At 46.3% G+C, this 19,496-nt stretch overlaps 1 protein-coding gene across 3 annotated transcripts; it reads right to left on the reverse strand.

The window, feature by feature from the left end:
* Positions 1 to 10,848: 10,848 nt before the first annotated feature.
* Positions 10,849 to 19,363, reverse strand: dhx57 (DEAH (Asp-Glu-Ala-Asp/His) box polypeptide 57). 3 transcript variants are annotated; one of them, XM_052055166.1, is made up of 24 exons: positions 19,312 to 19,363; positions 18,688 to 18,968; positions 18,291 to 18,428; positions 17,964 to 18,227; positions 17,693 to 17,890; positions 16,797 to 17,545; positions 16,399 to 16,544; positions 16,190 to 16,311; positions 15,849 to 16,044; positions 15,614 to 15,738; positions 15,398 to 15,531; positions 14,986 to 15,040; positions 14,688 to 14,902; positions 14,509 to 14,625; positions 14,186 to 14,282; positions 13,893 to 14,066; positions 13,605 to 13,805; positions 13,247 to 13,523; positions 12,916 to 13,011; positions 12,607 to 12,828; positions 12,432 to 12,506; positions 12,153 to 12,287; positions 11,878 to 12,078; positions 10,849 to 11,748 (listed from the first exon to the last, which is right to left on the reverse strand). In XM_052055166.1, the coding sequence occupies exons 3-24, from the start codon at positions 18,422 to 18,424 to the stop codon at positions 11,605 to 11,607; spliced, it is 4,077 nt and encodes a 1,358-aa protein (XP_051911126.1). In that variant the 5' UTR covers positions 18,425 to 18,428; positions 18,688 to 18,968; positions 19,312 to 19,363; the 3' UTR covers positions 10,849 to 11,604. The 3 variants fall into 3 exon arrangements, with proteins under 3 accessions (XP_051911126.1, XP_051911127.1, XP_051911125.1); XM_052055167.1 differs by having other exon boundaries at positions 16,399 to 16,535; positions 18,688 to 19,355; XM_052055165.1 differs by having other exon boundaries at positions 18,688 to 19,355.
* Between the last annotated feature and the right edge of the window lie 133 nt (positions 19,364 to 19,496).

The following is a 19,496-nucleotide window of genomic DNA, read 5'->3' on the forward strand; positions in this document are numbered from 1 at the left end:
CCTACATAGGTGCATAAATGCAGGTGAGCAGAAAAGTGGACTCGAACACGAGTCGGCTGAATCCACAGTATAGTCCTCAACCACTAGACCAACACGGATTTGGGAATTGACAATTTGGAGGTTATATTTATTCCTCAACTTTGTCACGTTGAGGTGAAATCTATGAATACGACAAAAAATTCGCCGGAACTCTCAATCGTGATGGCCCAGTGGTCTAAAACTTTGCTTTCGGTTCAGGCGACCCCGGTTCGATCCCCGGGCTCACCTACATAGGTGCATAAATGCAGGTGAGTAGAAAAGGGGACTCGAACACGAGACGGCTGAATCTAAAGTATGGTCTTTAACCACTAGACCAACTCACATTTGGGAATTGATAATTTGGAGGTTATACTTATTCGCATTAACAATAGTATTGTGCTCTCCAAAATTGAGAAAGACAGTAAAATACGACTTTCAATGCCGGAAGTCATCAGAACGGTTAGCCTAATGGTTAGAGACAAACGGTGCGGTCCGGTGAGAGCGAGTTCGAGCCTCACCTCAGGTTCGCGTTTACCGAGATTTTTCTTTCGGGAATTCTTTTCTCACAATTATTTTTTTACTTCTTCTTTGTTAAATAAAGCTTTTTAAAAAAACAAAAACGTGATGACGTCGTTAGCGAAAACGTATTTAAGCTGCGACTAATTCAACAACCCGTCTCTTTCCCCTCCAGGCTGACGACCGACTGCACGTCCACATCGCGGCAAGACGACCACAAGGCTTGGCAAGGTGAACGCTCTAACTTTCTTTTTTGTCTTGTCATTGCTAACTTTTAACAATAATTCACATTTTCAGGTTGTTCAACTCTTCCACGGTAAGTCTCCTGCAAGTTTAAATGGCATTGTGTTCTTTTGAACTAACTCTCGTTTTGCATTTTTTTTCCTTTACAGCGCGCAGCGAGGGTAAGTTGCTCGCGTTTGACAAACGCAACGTTTGACCTTTCTTTTTCGTCCTTTTATCGCTAACATTTTGCAACTTTTAACATTAATTCACGTTTTCAGGCCGTTTAACTCTACAAAGGTAAGTCGCCTGCAATTTGCAACTGCACGATGCTTGATGGAACTAACTCTCGTTTTGCATTATTTATTTTTCTTTTCCAGCACGCCGAGAAGGTAAGTTGTCAAACGCTGGCAAATCGAATGTTTTAAGTTTCTTTTTTTACACCCGTCATTGCTCACTTTTTGGAACTTAACATTAATTCACGTTTTCAGGCCGTTCAAATCTACAAAGGTAAGTCGCCTGCAATTTTAAATGGCACCGTTTGATTTTTATTTTATTTTTTTTCCAGCGTGCTGAGAAGGTAAGTTGCCAGCGTTTTTATTTCCACAATCTAAATGACACCCTGCTCTTACTTTGTTGTAACTGTGCAATTTCTGTTCACAGGCTTGGCATCTTCAAGTGACTGGCCAAATTGACTGTAAAAATGGCTATCTGCGACTTTTTGAGGGGGGGAGGGGGGGATTTAAACGTGCTTACCAAAACTATTTCACTGTCTTTACAGCCCACCCGTTACGCTGCAGGCCGCTGCCAAGGTGTCCTGCTCAGCCCTGCTCTCGTCACTGGTAAGGGACAAAAACACTCCTGCGCATACAACTCTGAAATCATGTTTTAATTTTCAGCACATGAAGATGAGCTTACAGGAGGCTTCGAGTGATGACGTGATTCAGGTTGGAACCAAAAACAAAAAGTGTGCAATTAATTTTTTTCCAAAATTTGGTGCTTCACACTACCTCATTGCAAACTGCGCTCCCCAGACGTCTTGGAAAAAAGTTGAGAGTCCGGCCTCAAGTTGCTGTTTTGCTCCTGGACAAAACTGAAGGAAGGTAAGGACATCGTAAAGAACTACAATTCACTTTCTGACATCCTTTTTGTGTGTGCGCAGGTCAAACGGCATCCAGTGCTGATGACGGCAAATGGGGCCGTGTGATGATTTTGAGCACGCTGCAAAGCAAAATGGCTCAAGTGAACATTTTAGAACACATTTTCTCTTTTGCAGCTTCCCTGTAGGCTGCACTGGGACGAATGTCTCTTGGGACCGTCGAAGATGCATTTGACATTCTGCAGTCGATCTTTTTCGCCAATGATGCTTCTGTAGGAAAAGGGACTAAAAAATGTGATTGTTTCCTCCTTCACTTGCAACAACAAACGTTTGAGATTTGTTTTTTTTTGACTGTGCAGAGAAGCTTCCAGTTGGTGCCATCGTGGCGTCTGAACCGTGGTCACCAAGACGCTGCACCTGCTGGGCAAAGGGTTTTGAAATTGCAGCTGAAATCTTTCAAGTTGAGGGGAGGATTGCCAAAGTTGGCGCCGTCGACGGCACCCTGCAGGTTGAGAGTCTGTTCTCAAGTTGCTGTTTTGCTGCTGGATAAAACTGGAGGAACGGAAGGACAAATGACTTCAATTCGTCTCGCTGACGTCACTTTTGTGTGTGTGTGCGCAGGTGAAACGGCATCTTGACTTCATCCAGAGCTGCCTGAGGAATAAGACGACAGCGAATGAGGCAGTCTGCTGGGTTTGAGCATGCAGCAAAACAAGATGGCTGACGTGACCATTTTTTAACACATTTCTCTTTTGCAGATTCAGTTGAAAAGGTACATTTCACATCCTGTAATGTCTTTCTGCTCATGTCCACTAGGCGGCGCCAAAGCGGCTGTTGGCTCCAGAAAATCTGAATCGGCATCCCCTCCAGGAAGACGGTGGACGGGCTCAAGTACCGTTGCTTTTTCGCCAGGAATGCTTCTGTCGGAAAAGACATTTAAAAAGACTGTTTGTTGTTGCAGGTGGTGGAGCGAACATGACGTCATGATCAACGTTCTGAGATGAGCCAAGATGCTAAAACATTTTTTTTTTGACTGCTGAGAAGCTTCCAGTTGGTGCCATCGTGGCGTCTGCACTTTGGTCACCAAGACGCTGCGCCTGCTGGGCAAAGAGTTTCGAAATTGCAGCTGAAATCTCAAGTTGACCCACATTAAAATTTAACTGAATTAAAAGCTTGACGGGTCCATTGCGTACCTCCTGTTTGTGTTCAGGCTTGTCCAGTCTGAGGCCCTCGGAAGCGGTTGGACGTCTCCCTGGCTGTCACAGGATGGGTCAAAAAAGGTTGGACATGAAAAGCAAATTCTTAGTTTGACTGCACATTTCCCACTGAAGGCCTTCAAGATTTCTTACCTCGTCTCCCTCCAGAAATGCGGTGTCCTTTTTCTTAGGTCCCGTTCACCAGGCGGCGACTGTCATCCAACACTTGGCTTGATGCAATCGGCTGGAAGAGGTTCCACAATGGGCAGTAAGTTTTGAATGCTTGACAGTTTTCTTAGTCCTTCTTTGACGCCATATTGTTTGTTGCACAAGAGCTGAACGTGCGAGCACTTGGTCAGTCCCGGACAACTTGTGACATCACCTTCTGTGCTGGTGAGTTTGATCACATTTCAAATTGCATTTCCTGCACAAGGTCACTCGAGACTCGCCAATCTCATTTTTGTCTCAGGTCCACGTGTTGGTCCAGCGCTGCTGTCACACAGGCCGACTTCGCCAGGCAACGAAAAGTAGAAGGCTGCAAAGTCATCCAACTTCGCCATTTTCGGTGAGTAATATTTTTAAACACTTTTTTTGTATTTTTTTTACCAATTTTTTTTGTAATTTTAACGCTAACTTTTTTTTACTTTAACTTTTTTTTACTTTAACTTTTTTTTACTTTAACTTTTTTTTACTTTAACTTTTTTTTACTTTAACTTTTTTTTACTTTAACTTTTTTTTACTTTAACTTTTTTTTACTTTAACTTTTTTTTACTTTAACTTTTTTTTACTTTAACTTTTTTTACTTTAACTTTTTTTTACTTTAACTTTTTTTTACTTTAACTTTGTCTTTTAACATGTAAAATAAAATGAAAACAAACACACCTCTCGACTTCCTTCATTTAAAAAAGTGGGTAGGATTGGGGGTGTGGCTATGCAAATACGTGGCAATCCGATTGGCTGCTGTGAGTGGGCGGGGATATGCTAATGAGTATAAATTAGCATAATGGGAGTGGTTATGCGAATCCTGTGGGTGGGTGGGGTTATGCTAATATGTTGTAATACAGCACTGATTGGTTGAAGTGGGCGCTTGTGGGCGGGGCTATGCAAATAAAATTTCGTGCCCCATTGTGATTGGTTGGCTGCTAATTTGGGGCGGCGCTATGCAAATCTGTGAGCTGGGCGGAGTTTATGCAAATAAAATTTACATGCCACCATCTGATTGGCCGGACCCGGTTAATGTAGGCGGGTCCGGCCTATTATATTTGCATAGTACACTCCTGATTGGTTGGTGCCAGTGTGGGTGGGGCCACGCAAATAAAACCCCAAAATTTTGGTCAAAGTGGGCGTGGCTATGCAAATTAATTTGCATGCCGTCTTTTGATTGGCTGCTCCAGGCCATTGTGGGCGCGGCTATGCAAATAAATTTGCATGCCGGTGTCTGATTGGGTATGCTAATCGGGTAGGGGTGGGGTCATGCAAATCGATTTGCATATTAAAATTTGGGGCGATAGGGCGTGGCATATGCAAATAAAATTTGCATGCCACCACCTGATTGGTTTCTCTGGACTTGTGTGGGCGGGGCTATGCGGGGGAAAATTTGCATGCCGCATTGTGATTGGTTGATTTTGGCAATCTTGGGCGGGGTCTGCAAACAAATTGACATAAAAATTCTGGTCCTGCATGGTAAAGTGCGTGTGGTTACGGACGGCAACCGGAATTGTTGGGGTTTTGTCCTGGAAGACGTTTGGCCTCTGGACCGAGCAGGTTTCCTGGGTTCATGCGCAAACGCCAGAAAGGACAGCTCGCCCTTTTTGGCCTTGAGCATCAATCCAAGAAGTCTGCTCGGACCAGAGGCCAAACGTCTTCCAGGACAAAACCCCAACAACTCCGGTTGCCGTCCATAACAAGGCCGCTTTAATTAAACTCAGTGAGACACAAAACACGCACTCTGATTCCAGCCGGACAATATATTGACAAGCACTTTTTAAAAACAATTTCACATCATTTTAGCAACAAAGCTTGACTCAAGTTTAACACCGACACTGGCTGACAGGCAATACATTTAACCCTTGTGCTGCAGTTGATGTCAATAATTTTATATAATGTGCAATATAAACACAAAATGGATAAATCGCAGTGCTATTTACAATTGTCTTTCACATCATATTATTATTATTATTTTTTATTACTATAGTTATTTTTAGTCAGCAGCCTGACAGCAGTCAGTAGGAACGAGCGTCGGCATCTCTCCTTTTAATTCAACATACAATTTTTAAAAAACTCGTAAAAGTATTATTCCTAAATATTTATTTTACTTTCAACCACTTGACATGTTCAGTGGCATCAGCGCTATACATACACGTCGGGGTTTTTTGTTGTATTTTTGCTCTCTATGGACAATAAAAGCGGTACTGTGCCATGACCAAAACAAATATCGATGTCTATATACGTAAAACATGAATTGGAATATTTCATGTCACACAATTTTTATGCTTTGTCATTGATTTAGAGATGACAACACGCAAAAATCTACAAAAAAATTGTCGAAATTGTAACAAAGGTTAAGCCAGCAGCAGAGGACGCCGTGTTGTCTGCTTGACAAGCATGGACTGCACAACACTGACACGCGTGGAAGCTGACAACAACATCACTCACTGCTTCTGAACATGCGCTTTGGAGAAAATGTTGTGTCTGTCATTGATTGTAGATCTTAATTTAACATGGAACCAGGAATGCCATTTCAAAGCGCAGGTTCAGAAGCGTTGACTGATGCCTGTTCAAATGTCACACAGTCCATGAAACTGAGGCCAAGGTTCACTTAAGTGACATCATAGAGCTCCTCAAGCACACCAAATGACGCCCTGGGCTGCTGCTGCTATCTTGTACAGCCTGTCAGCCAGTGTTTTTATGTCTAACGCTGTCGTTTGAAAAGCACAGATGTGCATTTTGGTCATTTTTTAAATGCCAACGTTCAGGCAACCGAACAATGTAAAATAAATCACTAAAATGACCAAAATAGTCATTCTGTCTGGCCTTGTGAATACTTAATGAGTACTCATTGAATATTCAAATTTCGATTACGACGTTAGGGATGTATACTTTGACTCCTTATTGCTGCAAAACAACAAAATGGACGTCTCGGTACAGTTTATACGTTTGAAAGAACACGCGAGAGATCATTAAATGTCACATTTTTTGTTTTTACGACGAGCTGACTATTCATTATTTCTTCGAAAAAGCAACTGTAAACCGTCGTTTACAATATAATTAGCCAGGTAGAGTGATCTATTATTGCGTTCAAAACATATTTGTACTCCAAAATTTCTCGCATGATTGATCGTTTTTGACGGTCGAAATAAATTTCCATTCAAAAATCGGATTAGCACTGTATCTCGTTTGATTGTGTAGATGCGCCCAATGTTTTGATCGAATCGAGACAAGCTTAACAGAAGACAATGTTTATTTATTTTTTAAAGAGACACATATTTTTTAGGGAAGCATCCAGTGAAAAGGAGGAAAAGTTAAGCACGCGTTACCTTTGCACAACACGTCGCCACTTTTGCACGCAGACAGCCAGCAGCCGACGCGGAGACAACATTCCTGGATTAGTGGTCGTCTCCTGCGCATTTAAAAAAATCCAAAAATGCCTGATTGAGACAGAAAGTCCCTAAACTAACTTCGCTCACGTGTTTGAAGAACACCAAAAATATGAGCAAACAAAACGCCAAGGAAAACAATGACTCGTTTCCGGTTTTGGTCCGCCTTTTACTTCCGGGTCTCAGCTGCGAGAACTTGATAAAAACATTCTGGACCTGGTTAATATGCGTAAGACACTGGCAAAGTTTTAAATAACTCATCCTTAAAAAATAATCATCATAAAAAATATATATATTTTTTAAATTATAATGTCTGCTGTATTTCCGAGCTTGCTCACGCCTTCCGTCGCTCGATCAACACAACCTTTACGGAGCCGCGGAGAGGTGAAATCTATGAATACGACAAAAAATTCGTCGGAAATCTCAAAACGTGATGGTCCAGTGGTCTAAAACTTTGCTTTCGGTTCAGGCGACTCGGGTTCGTTCCCCGGGCTCACCTACATGGGTGCATAAATGCAGGTGAGCAGAAAAGGGGACTCGAACACGAGTCCACTGATTCCACAGTATAGTATTCAACCACTAGACCAACTCAGATTTGGGAATTGACAATTTGGAGGTTATATTTACTCCCCAACTGTCATGTTCAGGTGTAATCTATGAATATGACAAAAAAATCGCCGAAAATCTCGACGTCATGGTCTAGTGGTTTAAAACTTTGCTCTCGGTTCCGGCGACTCGGGTTCGATCCCCGGGCTCACCTACATGGGTGCATAAATGCAGGTGAGTAGAAAAGGGGACTCGAACACGAGACGGCTGAATCTAAAGTATGGGCTTTAACCACTAGACCAACTCGCATTTGGGAATTGACAATTTGGAGGTTATATTTATTCGCATTAACTATAGTATTGAGCATTCTAAAAATTGAGAAAGTCACTATAATATGACTTTCAATGCCGGAAGTCATCAGCACGAATGGCCTAATGTGTAGAGAAAAACGGTGCGCTGCGGTGAGAGCGAGTTCGAGCCTCACCTCAGGTTCGCGTTTACCGAGATTTTTCTTTCGGGAATTGTTTCTCACAATTATTTTTTTACTTCTTCTTTGTTAAATAAAGCTTTTTAAAAAAACAAAAACGTGATGACGTCGTTAGCGAAAACGTATTTAAGCTGCGACTAATTGAACAAGCGGTCTCTTTCCCCTCCAGGCTGACGACCGACTGCACGTCCACATCGCGGCAAGACGACCACAAGGCTTGGCAAGGTGAACGCTTAAACTTTCTTTTTTTGTCTTGTCATTGCTAATTTTTAACAATAATTCACATTTTCAGGTTGTTCAACTCTTCCACGGTAGGTCTCCTGCAAGTTTAAATGGTATTGTGTTCTTTTGAACTAACTCGTTTTGCATTTGTTTTCCTTTACAGCGCGCAGCGAGGGTAAGTTGCTCGCGTTTGACAAACTCAACGTTTGAGCTTTCTTTTTCGTCTTTTTATCGCTAACCTTTTGCAACTTTTAACATTAATTCACGTTTTCAGGCCGTTCAACTCTTCCACGGTAAGTCGCCTGCAATTTGCAACGGCTCGATGGAACTAACTCTCGTTTTGCAATTTTTTTTCTTTATCTTTTCCAGCACGCCGAGAAGGTAAGTTGTCAAACGCTGGCAAATCGAATGTTTTAAGTTTCTTTTTTTACACCCGTCATTGCTCACTTTTTGGAACTTAACATTAATTCGCGTTTTCAGGCTGTTCAACTCTACAAAGGTAAGTCGCCTGCAATTTTAAATGGCACTGCTTGATTTTTATTTTATTTTTTTCCAGCGTGCTGAGAAGGTAAGTTGCCAGCGTTTGTATTTCCACAATCTAAATGACACCCTGCTCTTTGTTGTGCAATTTCTGTCCACAGGCTTGGCATCAAGTGACTGGCCAAATTGACCGTAAAACTGGCTATCTGCAGCTTTTTTTTTTTGTAGGGGGGGCTGTTTAAATGTGCTTACCAAAACTATTTTCACTGTCTTTTTAGCCCACCCGTTACGCTGCTGGCCACTGCCGAGGAGGCCAGCTCAGCCCTGCGCTCGTCACTGGTAAGAGACAAAAACACCCGTGCGCCATACAACTCAGCACATGAAGATGAGCTTACAGGAGGCTTCGAGTGATGACGTGATTCCGGTAGGAACCACACAGTGTGTAATTTTCTTTTTTTTCCCTAGGGGAAGATTTCAAAAGTTAGTGCCGTACACTACCTCATTGCAAACTGCGCTCCGCAGACGTCTTGGAAAAAAAGTTGAGAGTCCGGTTTCAAGTTGCTGTTTTGCTCCTAGACAAAACTGAAGGAAGGTAAGGACATCGTAAATAACACCAATTCACTCTTTTCCGACACCTTTTTTCTGTGTGCGCAGGTGAAACGGCATCCTGACGTCATCCAGAGCTGCTTGAGGAACAAAACGACAGTGAATGAGGCTGTTACAGTGTCTGCTGGGTTTGAGCACGCTGCAAAGCAAAATGGCTGACGTGACCATTTTTAACACTTTCTCTTTTGCAGGTTCCCCCAAAGCTGCACCGGGACGACTGTCTCTCTGGACAGTTTAAAAAGGTACATTTAACATCCTGTACTAATGTTGTCTTTCGGCTCGTGTCCACTAGGCGGCGCCAAAGCAGCTGTTGGCCCCGGAGAACCTGAATCTGCATCCACTCCGGGAAGACGGTGGACAGGCTCAAGTACTGTTGATAGTTTTCGCCAGCGATGCTTCTGTTGGAAAAGACAAATTTTTAAAAACGGATCGTTTGTTGTTGCAGGTGGTGGACACACCATAACGTCATGATCAACGTTCTGAGATGAGCCAAGACTCAAACAAGCATTCCCCCCCCCCCCCCCCTTCCGTTTTTTCTTTTTGACTGTGCAGAGAAGCTTCCAGTTGGTGCCATTGTGGAGTCTGCACCTGCTGGGCAAAGTTTCGAAATTGCAGCTGAAATCTCAAGTTGACCCACATTAAAATTAAATTAAACTGAATTAAAAGCTTGGCGGGTCCATTGTGTGCCTCCTGTTTGTGTTCAGGCTTGTCCATTCTGAGCACCTCGGAAGCGGTTTGACATCTCCTTCGCTCTGTCACAGGATGGGTGAAAAAGAAGGTTGGACATGAAAAACAAATTCTTAGTTTGACTGCAAATTTCCCACTGAAGGCCTTCAAGATTTCTTACCTCGTCTCCCTCCAGAAATGCGCTGTAAGCCGGTGTCCTTTTTCTTGGGTCCCCTTCACCAGGCGGCGACTGTCGTCCAACACTTGGCTTGATGCAATCGGTTGGAAGAGGTTCCACGATGGGCAGTAAGTTTTGAATGCTTGACGGTTTTCTTAATCCCTTCTTTGACGCCATATTGTTTGTTGCACAGAAGCTAAACGTCCCATCACTTGGTCAGAGTCCCAGACAACTTGTGTGGCATCATCTTCTGTGCTGGTGAGTTTGATTGCATTTCCTGCACAAGGTGACTCGAGACTCGCCAATTTCATTTTTGTCTTAAGTGCACGTGTTGGTCCAGCTCTGCTGTCACAGGCTGACTTCGCCAGGCAACGCAAGTAAGAAAAGTAGAAGGCTGCAAAGTCATTCAACTTCGACATTTTCGCTGAGTTTTTTTTACCTTGTTTTTATTTGTAATTTTGGCTTTTAAAACATTTTTTTTTGTAATTTTAAAGCTAACTTTTTTTTACTTTAACTCTTTTTTTACTTTTTTTTTTACTTTAAATTTGTTTGTCTTTTAACATGTAAAATAAAATAAACACACCTCTCGCCTTCCTTCATTTAAAAAAGTGGGTAGGATTGAGGGTGTGGCTATGCAAATACGGACCAATCGGCTTGGCTGCTGGGAGTGGGCGGGGCTATGCTAATGAGTATACATTAGCATAATTGGCGTGGTTATGCAAATCATGTGGGTGGGGTTATGCAAATATGTTGTAATACAGCACTGATTGGTTGAAGTGGGCACTTGTGGGCGGGGCTATGCAAATAACGTGGGGAAATCACGTGCCGCATTGTGATTGGTTTGTTTTGGCCAGAAAGGACAGCTCGCCCTTTTTGGCCTTGAGCATCAATCCAAGAAGTCTGCTCGGACCAGAGGCTAAACGTCTTCCAGGACAAAACCCCAACAACTCCGGTTGCCGTCCATAACAAGGCCGCTTTAATTAAACTCAGCGAGACACAAAACACGCAGACTCTGATTCCAGTCAAATAATATATTGAAAAGCATTTTAAAAAACAATCCCACATCATTTTAGCAATAAAATTTGACTCAGGTTCTACACCGACATCGGCTGACAGGCGGTACATTTCGGCCAGCAGCAGAGGACGCCATGGTGTCTACTTGACAAGCATGGACTGCACAACACTGACACATGTGGAAGCTGGCCACAACATCACTCACTGCTTCTGAACATGTGCTTCGATGTGGGTTTTTTTTCATCAGTTATTTTTGCCAATTTATTAAACAAAAATATACATATTTAATTTTAAATAATCTGGGCCACAACAATGTAATTTTAAAAATAGTACATGGTCAGAAGCATTGAACTTTGTTCTCACTTGTGAGCACTGTGTTGCAGATCAAGTACAGGTCAAAAAGCACACTTGGGTCATTCCATGGCAAATCACAAGCGGGTTCAGTCAAATGGATTTTGATTTGAATGAAACTTGCTGTACTTGTTGACAGTGATGGCACAACACTAAATCTCAAATTAGAGGTCAAGCGGAGAAAGAGTTTAGGAGCTACGGCATCCCCGAATTTTTATTAGCTCCGAAAAGGGGGTGTGGCCGCCTTCCTTCTCGAGTTCACGCATCAACCCATCCCATCTTTCCAAAACAGGTATTTATTTGGGAAGGGAATTTAACAAGAAATCGATGTCTGCAACCATTTGGAAGATGGATGCATATTTAAACAACTTTTGACCTAGAACTTCACCTGGAGATGGACCTTGGGGCTACTGAGTGGACACCAGGTTGACGATCATGCGGATGATGCGGGAGCCGCGGGGGCAGCTGCACAGGTCCATGCTGGGCCTCCTGATTTTGTCCTCCAGCAGCCGGTCCAGCTCCCAGCGCAGCTCCTTTACCAGCTCGGCCACCTGGATGACGTACAAGTGCTTCATTATAAAATCTTTGCTCGTTTTTTTCCTGACCTTGAGTACTTTTGTCCCCTCTGGCAAAAATGCTATCAGAGCCGATGAGGTAAATACATCTCCACTGGTGCTGACCTGGTGAGAATCGACGGCGAATCGAATCCATCCGTCGTCGAGGGAGATGACACACTGGCCTCTGAGCATGTCCACGTTGACCTCCCCGCCACCGAAGAGCACCAAAGCATACACGGACACCATGCTGCAGTGCCGGATGAAGACCTGACTGGTTTTTACCTTCTCCAGGTAAACCAGGTAGGGGCTGGGGTACTTGCGGACCTTTCGGGCAGAGGGGGTAAAGGCGCTCGAGTCGTCGCGTGCGAGCATGGTTCACAATTCGTCGCCGCACTCACGCCGTAGTTGACGGACGAGGGGTGAACGTAGACGCAGCCGTCGCTCTTGGTCCAGAAGCGCAACTCGTTGGCCTTGGGCAGCATTTTCATGGCTCCTTTGACGCTCATCTTGTAAACCCCCTGAGGTTCTTGGACCTGGAGACCAAAAACACAGGTTGTCAAGTGCAACAACCACGTCAAATTGTTTCATTGTATGTTTTCGGGTTAGCTCGTGCCCACGGCCCATCTAAAAATCAAACCGGACCATCTCGGATGTACTTTTTCCACTTATGCGAGTACCTGCACTACATTCGGATAGAGGGCGGCGCACAGCAGTGCGGACACGAGATGGATGTTCTCAGCATTCAGGTTTGCCTAGAACGGAGCAAAATCATTCTTATTTTTCTTTAATTAAAACAAGTCTGAGCATAAGAAGGGGGGGGGGGGGCATGTATAAACGATGTGGACGCGGTACCTCGTGGCCAGTAGCCTCGAGAACGCCGTCGGAGCCATTGGAGCCGAGTCGCTCGATCATCCTGGACCTCAGCCCTTCTTTGATGAAACCGATGTCGGAAAGCAGCTCGGCAAACTGCCGCTTGAAAGAAGCGATTTCCTGCAGAACTTGCGCAGACAGGAAGTTCTCCTGGCAGTAACGGGGCCCGGAGGGGTGGGCTGCCTTTTTGGCATTACACCAACCCTAAAAAACAACAAAAAAAAAAACAACAAGAACACCAACGTGTTACTACAAATGAGTTAAGACTGGTTCTTCACTGTAGAAGGCCACCTTGTAAGCTTGGAGCAGAGCCAGATGGTCACTATTGGCTACCGCAAAGTCCAGTTTTTTGTCGTTGGCCTCCACACGCTTGTCCCATGGCGTCACCTGGAGGGCAGACAGCAAAACACAACAGACCCTCAAATCAAATCACCATTTCTGTACTCACCTATTTGTACATTTTTCCGTCAAACAAACTAATCCATCCCCCTCGCCCACCCCCCCCCCCAAAAAAATAATGCCTATTGTAACCGTGTTTTGGTGCTTTTTTTTTTTCGCCGCTGAGAGCTGAACTAAAACCTTCCGAGGGGTCCACTACATTTGGCTTGTAAGCAGTTCTTACAAAAGGTGATTTGAAGGCGAGGCTGGCGGCGATGGTGAGCGCCGGGTCGAGGCAGCGGAAGATGGCGCCAAACAGCATGAGCTTGCCGACGCGCACGTCGACGGGAAGGGAGGCCAGGTGGTAGCCCACCGGGGTGAGCTTCTCCTCGGCCGTCAGGGCGCCCAGGTCCTGCAGGCACCGCTTGGCCGCATCCAAACTGCCCACGGCCGGCGGCTCGATGACGCGGCGGAAGACGGACTCCAGCGTTTGCTCGGCGAACACGTCCAGAGTCTTGATGCTGTCAGAAGCACCAAAAACAATGTTTTTTTTCTCCCCCCCAGTGTAATTTTGGCAAACGGAGCAAAACAGATGGATCTACCGGAGGCAAAGCTTCTCCAGAGGAACCCTCTGAATCTCGGGAAGCTGTTGGTCAGCCAGCTGGTGCCGGAAGCAGTGGCTGGTGAAGAGGTGGAAGCAGACCCCGGAGGCCACGCGGCCCGCCCTGCCCTTTCTCTGAAGCGCGTTGGCCCGCGAAACCCACGTCTCCTCCAGGCTCTCCATCCTTTTGGACGCGTCGTACCTGTAAAGGGCACCGGCGCACTTGCAACAAAACACGTCGCCCGGCCCCTCGGGCGTTTGTCGACTTGCAAAGTTGACAAAAAGTCACCTTTTCTCCTTCATCTTGCCGCAGTCGATGACGTACATCACGTCGTCGATGGTGACCGAGGTCTCCGCGATGTTGGTGGAGATGATGATCTTGGTGACGCCCTCCGGCGGGCGAATGAAGATAGCCTGCTGCTCCTCGTAGGACAGAGTGGAGTGGAGCGGGTACACCACACATCTGGCATTGGTCACACCGAGGTTGTCGTCGTTTATGAACACCAACAACAAAAAAATACGATCCTGATGTATTGCAGTCTGTTTAGACGACATTTGCAGGATAAAAAGGGTCTCCCCCACCTGTTTGCGTGCCTGTTGTTAAACTTCCCGTTTGACTGCAGCTGCTTGAAAAGCGTCTTGATCTCAGCGAGCCCGGGAAGAAAAACCAGCACTGCACCTGGAGTACAAGTTGAACAATGGCGGGACAAACGGAAACAAATCAAAGTTGAACAATGGCGGGATAAACAGAGTCATCAAGCCCCCTAAAAAAAAAAAAAAAAAAGAAAAAAAAACGAAACAATTGCCTCGATTGGGTTTATCTCCAACCATGGTGACAAAATGGATGTTTTCATTTTTAACTGCTCCCTTGAAAATAAATAGCCTTCACGTTGCGTGATTCTTGCCTGGGGGGTAACCGTGATTTCCATCCACAATCCACTCCAGCAGACTTTCGATCAGGTCCATGTTGATCTTGTCCAGGTCCATGGCAGCAATGGTCTGCAGCACGGACGCTTTACAATCTGCGTGGTCAGCACAACCATTAGTTTGGGCCGCGTCGGTCGTTTCGAGAGCAATGACTCACCTTTGAATCGAACTGTGAGTTCCTGCAGGCTGAGCTGCTGGTCCGGGATGGAGTCCTTGACAAAGTCCTTTTTGGTGAAAGACATGTAGTTCCACATGTCGTCCCCCAAGGTGTCCACAATGTCCTTCGGGGCTCTGTTTCCTCCTTGATAACTCGTAGAGGAGGAGTTCTGCCTCATCGAGCGCGTATAAGGGCTCCCGTACTCTATCACGTAGCTGAAAACACCAATGGAGGTTGTTGTTGTTTTTTTTTGGGGGGGGGGGCAAGCTTTCAACTATTACTATTTCGAGACACTCACCGAGTTAAAGAGATGGCGTCCTCAAGGAAAAACTGAGTCACGGGGAAAGTGCGACCTGGAGAGGTGAATAGATATTCATTCATTCATTCATTCATCTTCCGTACCGCTTGATCCTCACTAGGGTCGCGGGGGGGTGCTGGAGCCTATCCCAGCTGTCTTTGGGCAGTAGGCGGGGGACACCCTGAATGTGGGAGGAAACCGGAGCACCCGGAGAAAACCCACACAGGCCCGGGGAGAACATGCAAACTCCACACAGGGAGGCCGGAGCTGGAATCGAACCCGGTACCTCTGCACTGTGAAGCCTACGTGCTAACCACTGGTCTACCGGGCCGCCCCTGAATTCACCACGAGGAAACCAGACTATCACAAAACAAAGGTACACATGGAAGATTTTTTTTTTTTTTTTTTTTACCGGGTATGTGTACGGTAGGACAGTCGTAGAAATATTCAGAGAAGAGGTTGGCATTCAGCGTGGCACTCATGAGGATAATCTTTAAGTCGGGTCTCTGAAGAATCAGGTCTTTGAGGACCAAGAGGAGGAAGTCACTGGAAAGAGCAGGAATTAAAAGCATGCCATGAGTGTGTGTGTGGTGAATGTCTATTTTTTTTATTTTGAAAAGGCACGGACCTCTCCTCCGTGCGCTCGTGCACCTCATCCACAATGACGTGGGTGACGCCTTGAAGCTCCACGTCTCCCTGCAGTCTTCTCAGCAACACTCCAGTGGTGCAGTAAAGCAGCCTGGTGGCAGATGACTAAAAGCAGTTGAGGGGGGGGGGGGGGGGGAGATAAAAACGCAAGGCAGTCTTGAAATATTTGCTAAATAAGAGTAGACGGTATTGCTCGGCAGCCCGCGTCCACCCACCGTGACGCTCTTCAGGCGGATCTGGTAGCCCACGGAGTTGCCGAGACTCTCGGCGCGCTCCTGCGCCACCCGCTGAGCCACCGAGATGGCGGAGATGCGGCGCGGCTGAGTGCAGACGATGTTGGCCACCTTATCCGCCGGGCCGCTCAAGGAAGCGTCCAGAATGAACTGGGGGATCTGAGTTGACTTGCCGCACCTTCAGAGATGAAAGATGAAAATTCCTTCCTTAGCGCCCGGTTGAAGAGACGAATTATTGAGATAGCTTAAAAAAAAAAAAATTACGAGAATGTCCTTTTTCCATATGGCGATTGTCGGGGAAAAATACTTTTGGAGTGGCTCACCCCGTCATACCGCTGACAACCAACACTTGACAGCCATCCAGCAGATCCAAAATGTTGTCTCTTTCATTCCAAGCCGGCAGCTTCATCCTCTGCTCCAGCATTGACCTGAAGCGTTCGGACGACTACGGAGTGACACGATGAGTCATGAACACAGAAACACAAGTTGAACATTTGGTTGTTTTTTTTTTTTTTGGTCTTCATCTCTAGACCTGTTTCGTGTGAAAGTCTCTGCACATCTTGCCGTTCTCTTGCAGCAGATTGGGATGGTTAGGCACCCTCTTCCTCATGTTGACAGAGCTGACGTTCTCGACGGGGACGTCGTGGCCTTCTTCCGGGCCCTCGGCCTCTCCGGTCCCTTTTTCACAAAAAAAAACACAAAAGACATCGTGGAATTTGGATATTATTTTACGCTGGCTATCTGTCGGATTGAATGAGAGTGCAGATTTGGTTGGCCGCTAAACTGTTAGCCGCTCTGCAGGTTGAGTGATTCTGCGTCGGTGTTTATTTTGCTACCCGTGTTCCAAAAAGAAAAAAAAAAGCCCGAATGTATTTTTGGAAAGGCTATCTGAATTAATCAAAATGGAAAAAAAAAAAAAAGAGTCCTCACGGTCTACTAGCGGCGTGAGCCTTCTGCTGGGACAGACGCTTCCATCCAAAGCCTTACTGGTCCCGGTCCTCGGCTTTGGTGGCGCAACCGAGGCAGGGGGGACCACGACGGGCGGCGGCTTGCTGTATTTGTGATGCGTGACGTCCAGCAGCTCCTTCATGGTGGCCTCGTCCTCGCACATGCTAACCAGGGTATAAACCACAGGTTCTGCGTTGCGGGCGGCCGTCAGCGCCTCCCCGAACAACCTTTCGGTCACGTTGAGCCTCCCGGCGGCGCCGATGGACTCGTCGTTGGTGTTGAAGGCCACGACCGCCGCTTGAGCTGGGTAGCGGTTCCCTTTGGGGAAACGGATCTCCAGTTCGTACTCCGGGCGAGAATAGCTGCTGATCCCACTCTGAGCTGGCCCCCGTTGGTCTGATAAGTCTTTATCCGGAGCTTGGTGCTTGAACTTACATTTGCTGCCATACCTGTTGTCCGTGAGGAATAGGGCATCCAGTGTTACGACCCACACTGAATTGGCGATGCGCTCCTGGAAGCGCTCGTCGTATATGGCGGCCAGCGCCAGGGCTTCCTCCTGCCTCTGGTTCAGGCACTCGTCCATGGGCTCGGCGGAGAGGCCCGCGGTGGAAAGCGCTTCCTGTCCGTAACGCTCGGTGTAAACCTGGTGAAGAAGCTGTTCCAAAGTAATGCCGAATTCTCCCCCGCATGACTCCAGTGCCTGCTTGCTACGTTCCCGGTCAAAGCCGTACCTAGACCAAGCAACGAGATGAACGGTTAAACATACACGATATCGCGTCGTACAGTGAACCCCGCTTCACCCTGGACCAGAACCGACTGCTACAAGGGTGCGAGAATTCAAAAATATTTGATCATACGACATCGAGATGCGCGATCACCTGCAGAGTTTGCCGATAGCAAACAAGGAGACGACGGGTTCAACCGGAGGCCGTTCATTGTCGGACTCGTAATCTCTCGGGCTCTCTGCTCTCTCCGCAGGCTCGTCGGCGGTGGTCCAAAACTGGCCTTCCTCACGGTGGTCCATCTCATCGTGTTCCTCCGCTTCTTCCTCGTTCAAATCATCGAAACCGGTGTCACTAAGGGCGTACGAGAAATGGGTTTTCATCAAGTGTTTTCAACGCTCCTCTGCTCGTTCGACATTCGCCTTACTCGTCACGCTCGTCAAAGTCGCGTGTCCGCAGGTCACACAGCAGCTCCTTGAGGAGCTCTTGGTTCTTGTCGGTCATGAAAATCTTCTGCATAGGCATGTTGTTCGCGTAGGGCCTGTCGCTGTCACTCGCCTTGGTGTATGTTCGGTTCCTCGCCAGGGATTTCGGGAGAACAGTTCGGTTGTATCTGCCTCCTCGATCTCGGCCTCCCAATCCGGGATTGCTATACCTGACGTGGCTAATGCCACCTCGTGCTATGGGGGGTCTGGAGAGAATATCCGCATTTAGGACAGAAGAAAGCAATGTTCGGATTGAAGTTTTATTATACCTGCTGGATGGACGCCGGGGTCCTAAATCAAGGGTGAAATCATCGTCGGCATCCCAGCGGCCGCTTCCTCCTTTCCTTCCGCCTCCCCCCCCTCCCCCTCTGTTGGGCTTCCCACCTCTTATCCTTGTACTCATTTTTCTGTAGACAGAATCGGCAACAAGCAGCGTAAAACATTAGGAGTGCCTTTACGGTCTTTCGTCTAAAATGTGACGTGGGTTCTGACAAGTGACCTTAAAAAGTCATGCTTTTGTTACATACACCGAGGCTTGGTTTCAAACTACCGGTACACGTTCTTACTTTTTCTTCTTTCTTTCCTTACAAAAAACAGTGGCAAACAAAACTACGCATTGCTCTCTTGTTATCAAGACAAACGTTTGTAGTGTCAAAGCTCACTTACCTTCACTCAAAAAACCGTAAACAGATGGTAGATATCCAGTAACATGAGTAGAAATGCAAGTTGTGGACATGCAGCAGCATCGAGAGCGAAGTGGCATATCGCTGTGGGCCGGCGTGTTCTGCCACCTCGCTTCGGTGTGGACCGTGCGAGCGATGAGATGGTGGCCGTTGACACACTGCTTCCCCCGAGGCGAAAATGACGCAACTGAGCGAGCGTTACAAAGACCAAACCGGGGCGATGTGCACTTAGGTACACGCCTGGCTGACTATCAATGTAATATGCTGTGAAGTTTCCGGGACACAGAAATACACAAAACGACAAAACTCACGACATGTTTCTTGTGCAGAGCGTGCCTGTTAAGTCCCAATTGCCCCACGGGGATAAATACGATTTTCTGAATCTGAATATCGCAGCTGTGCATTTATTTACGACGTCAGCTCGTGCTAACGTTAGCTAAACTGCTAACCATCGCCGCCTCAAATGACTACTTTTTCATTGATGAAAAGTTCAGGAAATTTGAGTTTTGGCTACGCCTTGAAACGGTAAGGGATGTGTCAAAAGGATATTTAAATGTCATGATACAAAGGTAACTTTTTACCGAAAATACAGAAATGACAAGACTACCGTGTTGAGAAAGCAGCCAGGTGCTGTTTGCGGCACGTTGATTGGTCGAGAGTCAGAGGTCAAAGTTTTCACTTCCGGTAACGCCTTTTGATTGATACGCAAATAAAATGTCAATTGTTGCATCACAAGAACTATCAAAAAGCCTTTAACTTTAATTTTCTCCTTGGTTAGTCATAATCGCGAAC

The sequence above is a fragment of the Hippocampus zosterae genome, chromosome 21 (assembly GCF_025434085.1).
Source record: "Hippocampus zosterae strain Florida chromosome 21, ASM2543408v3, whole genome shotgun sequence".
In the NCBI taxonomy this organism is placed as follows: domain Eukaryota; kingdom Metazoa; phylum Chordata; class Actinopteri; order Syngnathiformes; family Syngnathidae; genus Hippocampus; species Hippocampus zosterae.

Coding starts and splice junctions, on each gene's coding strand:
- dhx57 (XM_052055166.1), bottom strand. CDS start 18,424: ATGAGTACAAGGATAAGAGGTGGGAAGCCCAACAGAGGGGGAGGGGGG. Junction 18,228..18,290: donor CCCCGGCGTCCATCCAGCAG/GTATAATAAAAC, acceptor TATTCTCTCCAG/ACCCCCCATAGCACGAGGTG. Junction 13,524..13,604: donor CTGGAGAAGCTTTGCCTCCG/GTAGATCCATCT, acceptor TGCTTCTGACAG/CATCAAGACTCTGGACGTGT.